General features: G+C 33.1%; 1 protein-coding gene across 2 annotated transcripts in view; it reads left to right on the plus strand.

Moving 5' to 3' along the window:
* LOC129233482 (nucleolar complex protein 4 homolog) overlaps window positions 1-15,772 on the plus strand; it is a 101,472-nt gene that overhangs the window by 49,558 nt on the left and 36,142 nt on the right. For both annotated transcript variants that reach the window (XM_054867501.1, XM_054867502.1), the window contains exon 9: window positions 7,035-7,095. In XM_054867501.1, the coding sequence (XP_054723476.1) occupies window positions 7,035-7,095 (61 nt within the window). The remainder of the gene's footprint in view (window positions 1-7,034; window positions 7,096-15,772) is intronic.

Genomic DNA, 15,772 nt, shown 5'->3' on the forward strand with positions numbered 1-15,772 from the left:
ATTTTTCCTGGATTTTTAGGTTGTCATAAAATTTGAACAAAAATTATTCCAAAGCTTATGTTTCATGATTCCATTGTAAAAATACTTGTTTTTGATGGGTTACAGTTTCAGAGCTTAAATATCTATTTTCTTAAACATATGGATATCCAAAGTGGCTATCAAAACCGTCCAAGTGAAAAATAGCCTCTTTACAAAGTGCTATAGCTCAAATTTGACACCTGACATCTTCTTTTCGTTAAAACCATTAGAACTGATTTTTTCCTTTCAAAATAAGCTTTTTCTTCAATGGTGTTCTTTCGGTTAAGGATTTTTAAAAAATGAGCTTAAAATTCGGACTGTTGTAACAAATTGCAATGTTTAAAAGCAGGTTGCGGCAAATTTTATCACACTGGAAGCGTGAAATTTAAGGGGTTTAAAGTAGTTTCGGTTGTCAACACATCCTAATATTTTTATGAATTTGAGTTCATTAATTTTTATGTAGCTTGGATGCAAAGTCTCAAGAAAAATGCAGTGGAGAATATTTTTCCTTTATTTTAAAATGTCAAATTCTGAACAAAAATGATTCAAAAGTAAATGATTCGTATTCAAAAATGATTCGTACTTTGTAATTCTATCATCAATACTCATGTTTTTAATGGTTTATAGTTGCAGAGTGTAAATATTGATTTTCTAAAAGATATTGGCATCCAAATTGGCTGCCAAAATCGTGCACATGAAAAATAGCCTATTTTTAATGTGCTGTAGGTCTTTTTTTTTTTTTTTCAGTTTGCATCATCTTTTCGTTAGCACCATTAGAAAGAACATACTTTTCCCCCATAAAAAGTTTTTCTTTACAAAGACATTCTTTAAGATAAGCGTGAAAAATGAACTTGAAATACTATTTTTCATTAGCGAGAAAATCTCATTCTTCAACAAATAAATGGTGAATGCTGTGGAAACCGACTAATAGTTATTTTTCAACTGTTATAAGTCGGGAACAGTTGAAACAGTTTCTGACTTCTGAAAAAAGTTCACTTTGCAAATAAAATATCATAGAACAACAATTTTTGTTTTTGTTCTGTCTGATGAATAAGTGTTTCCAGAAGAGGATATTTTTATGTTTCTTACTCATTTAATTCACAAAAGAACTTTGTAGAAGACAATAAAAAACCTATTACTAATAACAGTTGTAAAATCCCTATTAATTTGTGTAAATGGCATTCACCATTCTTTATTTATTGTAGAACGAGACTTTCTTGCGAATGACAAAGAGTAATTCTAGCTCATTTTTTTACTCTTATCTGAAAGAACACCATCGTAATGAAAAACTATTTTTGTAGGAAAAAATGTTCTAATGATGCCAATGAAAATAAGATGCAAAGTGACAAATTTGACCTACAGTGCCTTAAAAATAGGCTATTTTTCATGTGAAGGATTTTGACAGCCAATTTGGATGCCAATATTTTTTAGAAAATCAGTATTGACGCTTTGCAACTGTAATCCATTAAAAACATGTACAGTAGAAGACTATTATAACGTCGACCTATATAACGCAATTCTCTATAAACCGCACTACTTTTCAGAAGTAAACAATAGGTTTTTAAGTTAAAAAACTCCCTCTGTTTTGTCTTGCAAACATAAAAATTGCTAGGCAAATTAAATTTTAAAACAGTTTTTCATTTTTCCATCTTAATTCATAGTTTTAAAATAAAAATTAGTGTTCACAGTAAAAAGAAAATATCAGATGGCTCTTGAAAATGCAGCTGTTATGCAAACCATGAAGCTAGCAGAAGTGCAGGATAATTCACTCTTCTTCTGACTATGGAACATATTTATTTCTGAATGACTAATCGTAATATTAGTGCTTTAATACTCATTGCAGATAAAACTCATTCTGAAGTGCTAATATATAGATGTATTCTGAATATTAGTTTCAAAATTTCTGAAATGATCTATATAATGCAAAAACCTGTATAACGCAAAAGCTCTGGTCCCAAGGTGTGTTATAACGGTCTTCTACTGTGTATTGACAATATAATTACAAAGTACGAACTTTGAATCATTTTTGTTCAGAATTTAGGGCACTTTAAAATCCAGGAGAAAGTTTCTCCACTGCGTTTTTCTTGCGACTTTGCATGTGTACTACATGAAAGTTAATGAACTCCAATTCATAAAAATACAAGGACGTGTTGTCAACCGTAAATACTTTAAACCCCTAACATTTCAGGCTTCCAGTGTGATAAAATTTGCCGCAACCTGCTCTTAAACATTGCAATTCGTTACGACAGTCCAAATTTTAAGCTAATTTTTTCATCCTTAAACGAAAGAACACCATCAAAGAAAAAACTTATTTTGAAAAGAAAAAATCTTCTTTCTAATGGTTTTAACGAAAAGAAGATGCAAGGTGACAAACTTGAGCTCTAGTGCTTTGAAAATAGGCTATTTTTCACTAGAAGGGTTTTGATAGCCACTTTGAATCACAATATCTTTTAGAAAATAGATATTTAAGCTCTGCAACCGTAGCCCATTAAAAACAAGTATTTTTGTATTGGAATCACGAAACATGCGAGTTTGAATAATTTTTGTTCTGATTTTATGACTACCTAAAATCCAGTAAAAATTTTCCCATTGCGCTTTTTCACAAGTTCACGCGCATGCTACACAAAATCTAACAAACTCAAATTCACAAAAATACTTGAACATATTAACGGCAAAACTTACTTTAAGCACCTAAAATTTCAGGCTTCCAGTGTAATAAAATTTTCTGTAAACGTAGTCTAAATATGGCAATTTGGCACAAAAAGCTGATCCGCTATTTTGGATCACATTTTTCGGAGATCCTAGATCCTTAGGATTTGGATCTAGGAAGCTGAAAATTTGCATAGGTTAGTTTTAAAAGCATCTCTGCACCTCTATAAAATTTCATTGAAATCAGAAATGGTCGAGTGGGGACGATGTGAAAAATTAGGTCAGTTGATGTGGAATGACTCAGTAGGGTGCATCTTATAATGCACGCTTTGAAAATTTTTTGAATTTCTTATAGGGCACCCCTTTAATTGCCTCCTTTTGATGAAAAAATACCCACTTAAAAGTTTCATAGAATTTGAACAAAATTTAGAGGTTGCTACCAGCGATTAAAATTACATTCATTGTGAAAAAATAGAGTAAAAATATATTCCAAATTTTCTATTGCAATATTTGACATCAACATGAATTTGGGTTGGTTAAGGTAGAAATATAACCCAAATACTTATTTCCTATGCATGCAAAAAAAAATAACAAGCATTTCATGGTTGTTATTTTGTAATAATGTCAAACAAAAATCATGCAAGAGTTACACTATGCCATTCATATCATTGGTTTACAATTTCAGTCTTTTACATTCACCAATATTGTAATTTTTCCCCCCTTGTTTTTAGTAATGTGAAATATACAAGCCTTTTTCTGATTGCTACTTGTCATCCAAACTATTTGATGATATCTCTTCGAAAAACTTGATGAAAAGGCCATTATGGTGAAAAATCTGAGTGTTAGTAATGAAATCCTCTATTTTTTTTCCTTTGGTTTAGTTCTACAACATCTGCTGTTCAGTGTTTCATTGGAGGAGTTGTTCTTTTAGGTTTCTTTAAGAAAGACACCAATTTGGAGTTTGTCTCTTCAGAAATGACATGCAGATCAAATAGAATTGCTTGAAGCAACAGTTTCCTTCTTGTAAATGAAAATGCTTTTCAACAACAAAAGACCAAATCTAGATGAACTTTATTGCTAATTCTTGTCCTTCAGAATCAGTCAAAGTACATTCAATTACAACAGAAGCTAAAAAAAAATACTTTCACTACAGTTAATTCAGATTCCTCGTGATTTTCTTTCTTTCAAAATTTCTTCTTTTCACTCAAGTTCTGATGCCTTTTTAAATAGATTTATTTGTTACCGATTTCGCTTTCTCCTCCTAAGCTAGTTTTCTTTCAGTTAGAAATAATTTCTCGCCTGGAAGTGAAATCTTGCGTAAAGTATCATCAGCAAGAGCGAGGTCAAGCAAATATCTAATGATGGATTCCAATAGTTTTGTTTTTGATTATTGAAATATAACTCTTAATTTTCTTTTTGAGTTCTTAACTGACAACTTGTGTCCCATGTGATGCATTGCAGACATATACTGACGGAAGCAAAGGAGATGGTGCTTTCTTGGGTAACGGTGTTTTTATCAGGTAATGAAATGGCATTAAGATCTGTATAAAAAAAACCCTGATCATTGCTCTCTCTTCAAGGCTGAGCTTTTAGCTATTGAGGAGGCTTTGAACTATTGCATCACAGAGAATGTCTGTAGAGATGTTTGGATTTTGAGCGATAGCCAAAGCTGTATTCAGCATCTGTCTGAATGGTGGAAACTTGGTGTTAAAATGACTTTGATTATAATCCAACACCTTAAATACGTGAGTAAACATCTTAAAATTACTTTTGAGTGGGTACCGTCATATGTGGATGTATATGGAAATGAAGGTACTTTCGGACTGGCAAGTGAGTGGAGCCGAGTGGTTTCTCCTCATAAAGGGTGATTTTCTTCTTCAGAAATTGCAACCAGAGTCAAGCAAAACATCTGCTCCGCTTGGAGACGGGACCCTGCACCTGAAGGTTACAAAGCAACCCACCCCGGTGCCGCTTTACTTAGCGCAAACAGCAGAGAAGATCAAATGGTACTAGCCCGGCTACGAAGCGGACACACTCGAACTCGAAGACATGCGGCTGATCTCAAAGTTTTTCCTCAATGTCCCAAATGCAATATGGGTCAAGCCACTCCTGCCCATATCTTTTCCTGCATCGGTTGTGAAGGGGGTCTGCTCTACTCCAACCCTATTGCTGTTTTGGAGGGTTTGAAAGTACACGAGTTCATGGACTTGGTCTGATGTTTGTCTGCAAAGTGGGATAAGCAACAATAACAACACACATTTTTGTGAAACTATCACTTATGAGCATTTCTTTTAAAAATATCAATTTTATTCACATGTTTTTGGTTTGTAACACGCACAGTTTTCTGTTTAACCTTACCAAACTTTCAGAAAACTTGACAAGAGCAAAGGAATAATTATACTAAAATTTGAAAGAAAAATTTGTAAATTTGATGAAATATTTACATTTAAAGAAATTATTTTCTCTTTGTGCTTGTGCACAGGATAGCAATTTATAACTTTTAAAGTTTCTTTCTCATAAGATGGATTTTGAGTTTTTAACTAGTGAAAAGGAACTCGGGAACTAAGGAAAGCAGCATGAAAGATTAGTCCCTAACAGATGCAGTCATTTATTAATTCCATTTCAGAATAGTTGTGTAATTTAGTGGATTAAAAAGATGCGCTTTTGTTACTTATGAATATTTACAAAACTAGAAATGACAGAAATAAATTTTCCCCCTAACACCTTCAACTGTATATTTGATCTTTTTAAAAATGTATCTAGTCTCCTAAAGGGGAAATTAAATGTGCATTATATTTTTTTTATAATTTTTATAATGCTATGGATGATAATTTCTAATATTTGCCTATTCTAAGGGTAAGTTCTAAATTAAAAATATGTTTGGCTTATAGATTACGAATTCTGTTAAATTATTTTATGAAAACTCCTTTTCATGATTAGAGATACAAATTAATTTGCTTTTTAATGCAAGTTATTGCTTCATAAATAATCTATATAAACATTTTTTAGACTTTCTTTATAGAACTCTTGTTACTTTGAAATGTAGCTTCAGTACAAAAATCTTAATTTTTTTTTCCCCAATTTTCTAAACTTTGATCTATGAGCATCAGAAATGAGAAATGTGTCATTCAGCATATCTTTTAATTTGCAACAGGTCAGTTTTTAATTTCATTGCTTCAAAACTTTATTTAAAGAAAAGAAAAGTCCTCTGATCATTTTCAAATATTTTTTGCTTCATCAAGAGAAGATATTTGTTCTCAGAATGTTAGTTTTATTTCTTGCATAATGTTTTAAAGTACAGTCCCACAAAAACTTTGTTCAAACACACACATACATACATGGGTGTACACTAGTACTCAAAATGTAGCCATAAAACTATTAAGTTCAATTTAACTCCAAAGCTGAAAATTTTGGTGAATTTAATTCTTTCCTTTTTTTTTTCTTAGTAAGCGAAGCTGCTTCATTGCAGGTATCTCAAATAGGTTGCGCCCCTTAAGTGTCTATAGAGTTGAACCAACAGTTAAAGCTTGACCGCAGAAAGATAGTGGATGACCTTGAAGCGGAAATGTCATTGTTATCATTTGTAATAGATTGTTTGTCATTATTTTATAACAAATAGGATCAGCGAGAACGCACCTCTTACTACTCAGCGCTTTCTAGCTAATTCTACCTGTTACAAATGATAGAACTGATGTTTCCGCTTCAAAGTCAAGCTTTAGTAGAACTCAATTTGGCTTTTGTGTACATTAGCATTATTTTTATCATAATATTTGAGAGTAAATTCTTAACTGATTTTGTTAAACTTATAAAACATTTTGTCATGAACTATTTAAACCTTGAAATACACCGCCAGCTCTGTCATTTCCAGCCGAGGACTGCAGTTTCGTGCTTATTAGCACTCATTAGCCCGGCATAGGAAAGTGACTGAGCTGGAGATGGAAAACCTCTTAAGGAAGCCAAGAGTGCAAAACAAACTGGTACCTAACATAGAATTAGCAGACCAGACGAGTGACCAAAGCAATGGTTCAGTTCAACTCGAAGATTGAACGCGAGGCATGGTATATTCAGTAAATTACCGCCCATTAGCCAGGGCTAAAGCAGAAATACGTGAAATACACCGCCAGCTCAGTCGTTTCCAAACGACTGATCTGGAGGACTGCAACCAGTCATCGGCTGGAAATTACTGATCTGGCGGTGTATTTCACGTATTTCTGCTTTAGCCCTGGCTAATGAGCGGTAATTTACTGAATATTTAAACCTTCTTCCTTTTTATTGTTTATCCAGTTATCATTTTTGCTTTCAACCCTGTTGGATTTTTTGATGAAAGTTATGTTCTGTTGTTCCTAAAAATGAATTTTCTTTTTCAGGTGGTCTAACTAGTCTATTATCCTTGAATGGATTATTTTTACTTATGCAAAAGTATAATGTGTAAGTACAATTTTGCCTTTTCAAATATTTGCTCCATAGCTCTGTTCATTATGCCAATATGGGGTTAATGTTAAATATTGCATGGCTGCAGATTATGAAAAAACTCATTTCCACATTTTCGTGCTTAAATTCCTTCATGAAAAATTTTTGTACTTTTACTTGTAGAGTGATATTATTATTAAGATTTTAGAAATCCATCTTGACAAAAATGCATAGCATTTAATTCATTGATAAATGTTTTGTTGTTTAAAAATAGAATCATTTGTATTAAACTCTCAATTAAAAGTGGTTTCTTTCTTCTTTTTTTCAATTTTGCCTGTACACAGTTGAAGCATGCAACAAGTACTTGAGTATCAAATATTCAAGTTTTTTAATTTTGTGAGTACCTGGCAGCCAGGTTATTGTTTCATCCCTTTTTTTTTTTTTTTTTTTTTGTAAAAAGTCCCAGAAAACATTTGACAAATTGAAAGGCCGCTGATTTTTTGTATGTTTAATGCATATTATTATTGCTATGAAATAATATATATACTAGCTGATCTGATAGACCTTGTTCTACCGCATAAATTTTTTTCTTGGATTCAAAAAATAAATTGGATAATTTACAGCTTCGTCAGCAACTGTCGATAATCGCAAACTGTATCGACCGATTTTGTATGACACCAAGTTGTCAGGTTGTATCTCGAAGTTTATAAATTGCCAACCTTCACATGTTTTGCTGCCAAATATGGCTCTTTCTGCCAGTCACGAATGATGCATGTATTGTGTGCATACATTGCGGTCAATGAGAACATTTTCTCGAATCAACAAAGGTACTGAAATTAGCAAGCAATTTTATCCATTCAAAATTTTCATTCGTCAATGTCTCACAATGGGTCCGAGAATTTGACAGCAAATGGATCTAGCATTTGGACATTCATGTTTTAGCTGGACCTTTTCAACTTTATGATACAGTGATGAAGATTTCAAGTAAACTTTAATCTCATCAGCGATTTCTGAATGTAGAATGACGGAAATGTCTGTCTGAAATCACTTGAAAGTAACAGAGTGCCTCGTTACCTTTTGATGTACACTGCGTCTGGGTTATTTTGAATCTTCAGTGGCAGCTTAAATGCTGAATGAGCTATTCTGCATCCATCCAGCAGGGGCGGACTGGCCCTAAACTTTTAATGTGGAAAAAAAAATTCATGCCGGCCCCATCGGCCCCATCCAAAAACGTTTGGCTGTAGTTTTCCAAACCTAAAAAGTTTCTAGTGTGTTTAAAAAAAAAAAAAAATGTTCCTCCCCCCCCCCCCCCAGCAGCCCTCACCTCTCTCCCCCCGCTGAAATACCTAGATTTTTTTTTTTTTTTTTTTTTTCAGAAATCCTTATTTAACTTTTCATTTCAAGCAAACTAGTGGGCAGATTGATTTAAACTAAGCATACAGCAAACGCCCATAATATACAGATGATATTTCAAGAATCTAACTTTCTCAAAAATATTTGCAAGCTTAAATTGCTCTACGCAATAAAAAAAACCACTGTGAAAACTGTGTGGCTTCTTTGAAAAGCCGCATTTAAGAGTATTTCGTTTATGTAAAAGTGAATAAAAATCTTATTTAAAACAAAACGTAATACATTTGAGGCAGTGAGAAGCAAAGGGGTGTAAGCAGACATTTTCAAGTTTTGAGTAAAATTCGTATAAAGATTACATCCTAGGTAGGCTTTCATTGAATTTTTTTCTAAATCACGCTGTACAGCGGCACCTACCAGGGCTGCTGGTACTATCTCTTGCCCCAGGACAGAGGAGGGGTCCACCTACCATTTGTACTGGTTATCTCCAAATTTTCAAATTTTCCTCTTGCATCCCTTGCTTCTCACTACCTCATATGGCCATGAGCGGTACTATTTGCCCTTCAGAAAAAAATTCTTTTTTTTTTTTTAAGTCTTTTCTTAAAATTGTATTGTACGTATTCAAACTAATGAAAATTTTCATGTAAACCAAACGTAATATATCCGTTCAGAATGAATACATCACAGATCATGAGACAGTGAGAACTGATCGGAAATATCGGATAAGCCCGAATTAATCTACAAAAAAAAAAAAAAAGGAATTTCGTCCGAAAAAGTCGCCATTTGTCTCAGTGAGAAAACTGATTTTCAAAGGTATCTCTCAAAATGTTATCTAGTGAGTGAAATTTATTTGTTAGGTTCTAAGAACTAAAGTGAAAATCATGGGATATACACTTGGGGTGGGGGGATTGCGGTCTCCTCCCAAGGCCCTTGGTTTTAACGTAAATTTATATTGCCAATAATTTTAATACGGTAGTTTATATGCATGTAAAGATGTTTATGACCAAACTCCCCTCCCCTCTCCACAGAAAGCAAGTTCTGGCAGTGCTTGTGCTTTATGGTATATGTGTGGCCTATGCTACATATTAACTTGCCTTTAATAATAATATTCCACTGACACAACGTTTTCAAGTAAGAACAATTTATTTATCAGCTTCCAAGATTTAAAGTGAAAACGAAGAAATGTATTGGGAAAAGCAATAAGATGTGCGTATTCTTTTCGGTAAGTAAATATGTTCAACTAGAGTTTAACCTACGAAGATGTTCAACAAAGTGAAACTCAACCGCTTAAACCAAAAATATAACAATTTATACTTCTATTGTACGAGTTTACATGCTTGCTGAAAATAAATAATAATCGAGTAACAAAAGAAAGCACAACACAGAAATGGTCCGACTTAAACCTTTTTAATGACATAAATTAAACGAAATTAATGAAAACGAAATAATATTTGAAAAAAGTTACTCAAGAGTAATAAACTAAAAATGACAAAATTAATATTACTCTTCAAGAATCAGTGAAAATGTTTTCATACAAGGCCCTAATTTCGTCAAACTGAAAAATCTAATAATAACTTTGTAAATTTCAAATTAGTGCTAAATCTTATCATTTTATCCGGAAAAATTTTATCCGAAATTTGAAAGTATGCTATTTAACGAATTTCAACATTGCATTTATCAATTTGACACTGAATAATAACATTAAAATTGAAAAGTATATGATGATAAGATTTTTAAAAATGTACTTTTCGTACTAGTTGCAATATGGTAGTGCTACTAATAAATTAAAAACTAATAGTTTCTGGGAATACTGCATTTTAGATTCGGAAATTTTAGATTTGCTTTTAAGATTGTAACATTAAAAATATAAGTAAAAATAGATACATTATTTATGATTAAAATGGGCAAAAACACTTAAAGCAATTACACTTATCAATCTAGCTAAGAAAGAAAAATCTATAAACAAGCATTACAAATCAGTTAACAGGAAAGAAACTTCAAAAATAAAGATTATTTGATGAAATATTATTAAATACTTAAAATATGGTTAAAGAACCTATTTTTTTTTTCTTCTATAACTCAGTGTATACATCCCTTTAAAAGATAGGGAAACAAAATTTTACAGTATTTAAGACATAATAATTACTTAAATTTTTCAACATTCCTTTTTAATTTTATCAAAAAATTTCTTTCAAAGCATGTAACTTATATTTTTTTTCCTTAAAAGTAATAGATTATGAATATCCGTTACAGACTACTTGGTACTAAAGATAAAAATAAAAGAAATCGCGAGAAAAAAAAAAAAACACATTTCTACAACATTAATCTTTCTTACAAAAAAAGTCTACTTTGTTGAGCAACAGCATCAATGGTATCCTCTGAATCTATTTGATTTAAAATGTCCTTCTCTAAAGACATCAACATGAGAGCTTCTAAATTTTCTTGAGAAAGGGTTAAACAAAAAATCATGAGTGTAAAAAAGAAATGAATTAAGTTCAGGAGGGCCATGCACATCCTCATATCTTGGACAAGCATACGAATTGTACTCAGGGCAGGTTCTGGATACCGGAACAAACCCTTCTCTCTCTCTCTCTCTCTTTTTTTTTCTTCAAGTTTAAATTGCATAAGTTTATTATTCTTCCAAATCCTAAATTTCATACCAAAAAAAGGGGGGGGGAGAGAGAAAAATGTTCTGCTGTCTTTGAGAAGTATATTAATAATCTTAGTTTATTATCTCCCTTCAAAAATTAATTACTCTTGAAAAAAAGACATAAAAATGTGTGTAACAATAATTGGATAAAATTGGTACAGTATTTAGGCTTTAAATTAAAATTAAGTACAATAAAACCTGTAGAGTTGACCACCCTTGTAAGTTGACCACCTGTCTATGTTGACCTCTTTTGTCAGGAACGGAATTAGTCCTATCTTATATAATGAAGGAAAACTTCTGTAACTTGACCACCTGTCTATCTTGACTACTAATGTACGCCAAATTTGGTTTGGAGCATTGTAAAAAAAACCTTTGTAAGTTTATCACTTGGTTTTTTTTTTACTTTCTTCAGTAAATTATTTTATTTTATTATTCATTAATTTATTATTATTGTATAATTATTTGATAGCTTTCCAAGAATGTTTTTAATGCTTTGATGACGGACTAGCAATTTACTAACTAAACAGCAGCATGAAGCTTATGCTGCTCTTTATTCTCCAAACTTGTTTTCATTTGTTGTTCTATTTGAGATAGTTTTTTGTACTTTGTTCAGTAAAAATAGGTGTCAGTAGAAAAGTACAAAGTGTTTTCTTTCAGTTGCAATAGGTTGTGGCAATTCTGGAATTGCGCTAAGGCCCGGATCTGTACATTTTGGGCCCTTTGCAACAAAATGGGTAGGGCATCTCCCTAGTGGCCCAGTGTCTATTTGTAAAGTTAATAAGTCTCAATGCTAGTTTTTTTCCTTCAATTTCTAGGGCCGTCAGCCCCCTAGAGGAAGTGAGCCCCCCCCCCCCCCCCGCACCCCCCGGTACGCAGATATGGGCTTGCTAAAGAGCCCTTCTGGCTTATTTCGAGTGTAAGGGATTAAGATATAGGACATTTTAATTTTGCCTTTATGAACTGAGAGAGTCGAGCTTGTTGCTCTTTGGGCTGTAAGTGTTACATAAAAAGACTTCAAAAAGAAAGTTTTGAATTTGAAATTAATAAGAAGTATGAAATATTAAAATGAATTCAAAAAGGAGAAAGCCAGAGAAAATTAGCTGGCACATATGGAATTTCTAAAACTACGGCGTCTAATATAGTTTAAAACAAGGAAAAAATAATAAAACTATTTGAATAGTATTTTTAATTATGGTTTCACTTTCAATAATGTTAAACAATGAAAGTTAGTTGAACAGAAAGAGTAATAAGGGTGAATTCCTCGAAAAATGAATACACGGTGCGAGAAATGACAAAAAATATTTCAAAAAATAATTACTGCCCTTTATAAGTTGACCACCAAAGTACTGCACCGCGAGTGGTCAACTTACACAGGTTTCACTGTACGCAAAAAAATACCTAATATCGATTTTACGTTCCTCTAAAATTTGCTTTTTTCAAGGAAAAAGGTAAGGGGGCGACGGATAAAAAAAATGTTGGAAATCACTGTTTTAAATATTTATACTGTTTGTTCTTTTATAAATTTTATCTTTGCTAAACGAAAATAGATGAATTGGACGGTGTTATACAAAAATGAGTTATCCAACAAAAAGTTTCAAAAAAATAATGAGTTATTCACATAGCTTGGCAGATAAACTGATACACTACGGGGATACAAAGACAATTTCTATTAATATGCCATCTATGAAGATCAGTTTAGAACTCAATTTACTCAAAAGTACTGCTTGGTGGGTTGACCCATTTTTGTGTAACACCGTCAATTTGTTATAATTATAACTGACAGTTCAAGTTCTTATTATTTAAAGTGCTGATGACAAAAAAAAAATTAAAAAACACATGATGATTAAAAATATTAAACTTACCTAAAAAAAATTCTTGTCACCCTTGAATTTAAAACACATGCAATCCCATTGAGCAGTCAACACGGTGTATAACAAATGACTCGTTTTTTTTTCCTCGGAGACAAAATTGGGGAGTTCTCAAAATTATCTAATTGGTTGAGAAAGTCGTGGATCTATCTATTGCAAAGTGCTGGGAAACAGAAGAAAAAAAACCGAAGGATGAAAAGGAAAAAAAAAAAGCTTTTTAGCAGACGTTTTGCTCCTATTCATTCTATTCTTAGGATGGCGCCTTTCTCTTATTTCATTTGAAAAAGGTTCAATGTAATCTTTTCCCAGACAGTCTCGGATCAGATCGTCTCAGATGGCCACAAAAAAAGATCCCCACCCCCAATAAAACTCCTTACCAGAATTCCAGGAAACATCAATCCCGAACAGATACGAGAAACACCCATGGACCCTGAAGGCTTCGCTTCGGACGAAGACCACTCAACAAAGACATTGTCCCCTACGTAACAAGATACGGTAATAGTTAGGCAAGAACAGAGTAACGTCCTGAGAGTGACCGTTGGAAAAGGAGCGGCCGTTCTCCTCTCCCTGCGCCCCCCCCCCCCCCCCAAAAGAGCTGTTCTGGCTGCAGCCCTCGACACAAGAACGGCCGGCCTAGCTGAAAACTTTTTTTTAAAATAAAATTGAGAAAAAGGGCACGTACACATTGAATGCACAGAAAACGGCCCCAGTTAAGGACGGCCCATGTGGAATTTTCCACATCTCACACGTGGCCAGTCCGCCCCTGCCATCCAGTAAAGTTCCTGGAATACCAAATGATGCAACCGATAATACGATGTCATCATTAGATCATATTTCAGCAAGCATTGGCAAAATGAGAAATGTTTCGCTAGTTTCACATGGTGCAATCCCCCTCCCCGGAAAAAAATGCACCTTTACCCGCCGAAACTGCCAGAGGTATAATCAGAATGTCACTATCCAGATTTTCTTTCTTTTTTTTTCCAAAATTTGGAATCAAAAAATACCTATAACCCCAAAGTTTCACCCTTCCATTCATTAATCGTGAATTTCCCAATTATCAAAATGCCCCTGCAAAAGAATCAAAGAGCGAAATTGAAAATCATTGCAAAAGCCTTGCATAAATTATTCTAACATTTTATTTGTTAACAAATAGCAGATGGCAACAAATAAAAATTGTAAATCTTTGAGAGTTTTTTGATGTTTTGCCAAAGCGTCGCGTCATTTTGACACTTGATAGCCAAAAAAATTCTAGATAGAGACTGAGACGCACTAATTACCTATTGGTATGATATATATACATTACAACCTTTTCTCATACTTGCCAAATACACATAAAAAAATTCGTAAAAAATATTTCATAAAAAATTTATGACATGACAGTTTTATGTATAAGATTTTTTGACCTTTTTTGTATTTCTTTTATTTGGTGTCTAAAATACCTATATTCCCAAAATTTACCCCTCCAAACCCCCCCCCCCTTTCCATTTTTTAATTGCAAATCTCTCAATTATCAAGTTATTTCTGCAAAAGAATCAAAGAGCAAAACTGAAAATCATTGGAAAAAACCCTTAGCTTAAATTAGTTTCAAACATGTTATTTGTTGCAAATAGAAAATGGCAATAAATAAAATTTTAAATCATGGAGAGTTTCCAAAGCGCCATCTAGTGGGACGATGTTCGGATATTTTGCTGCCACATCGCGGAAAAAATTCTAAAAAGGGACTTTCTAATTACCCAGCTATATGAAATATACTTTATGTCCTATTTTCATACCTAACAAATACACATGAAAAATTTCATGAAAATCGGTTGAGCTGTTTCAGAGGAAATCAATAACTAACACTGGGACAGGAGATTTTTATATATTTGATATATATATATATATATATATATGTGGAAAGAAACAAATTAAAGAAAAAGCATACTTAAAAAGGAGAAAAGAATAAAGTTGGGACATTTTTAAAAAGGCCAAAAAACAAAGAGAAGGCTGATTTGAGCTGGATCTCTTCAGCATTGGAAATCTCAAAGTAACGAATTCCAGATCCAAATAGCAACATTAAATGGATAATTAGGCTAAATGAGTTAAAAACTCCAAAGCATGCATGATACTCTTGAAAGGAAAAAAAGGGGGGGGAGAGAATTGAATCTAACCATGTCCAGTGTGTTTTAATCCACTATGCATTGTGTAATATTCAATAAAAGGAAAACACCTAAGTGAGTGGGGGATTTCATCTGCTTTGCTGCATCCAAAAAAATAGGTGTAGCAGAGCTTCCAACAGACCGCTCCGCTCCACTTCACTACCAAAAAAAGAGCCCTTACTTGTAAAGTTCCTAGCGTAATGGTAATCCATGTCCATCTTGTCTCAGCAACAGATCATCCTCAAATGGGCATAAATAAAACCATAAAGAGTGATCCAAATAAAACTAATTAAAATTTGGAGCAGAGTTTGGAGAACAACTAATTCTTTTTCAAAGGCAGAAAAGGTGGAAATTCTGCAAATTCTCAAGCTTGTGAAACAATGATGCCAGTAAAAACTTTAGTTTGGCACAGAAGTCCTTTGATGCCCACAAATTCACATTGGGTAGTTTTTGTCCCGCTATGGAGGCAAAACCACCCATAAAGGTGGTTGAGAAACACATTAATTCCCTAATATGGGGGTGAAAAGAAACTTACATATACACTTGGCCTGTGGATCATATGGAATTGGCAAACGTTCAGTTAAGATGAATTTACCTGAATGAGGGGAAAAGCAAAAATTTGATTCTCATCCCACTTGAATATGACTCTGCTTAATTTAGAGACTAATATACATCTGCAAAAGCTGGCATCC

The sequence above is a fragment of the Uloborus diversus genome, unplaced genomic scaffold (genome assembly GCF_026930045.1).
Source record: "Uloborus diversus isolate 005 unplaced genomic scaffold, Udiv.v.3.1 scaffold_449, whole genome shotgun sequence".
Classification (NCBI taxonomy): domain Eukaryota; kingdom Metazoa; phylum Arthropoda; class Arachnida; order Araneae; family Uloboridae; genus Uloborus; species Uloborus diversus.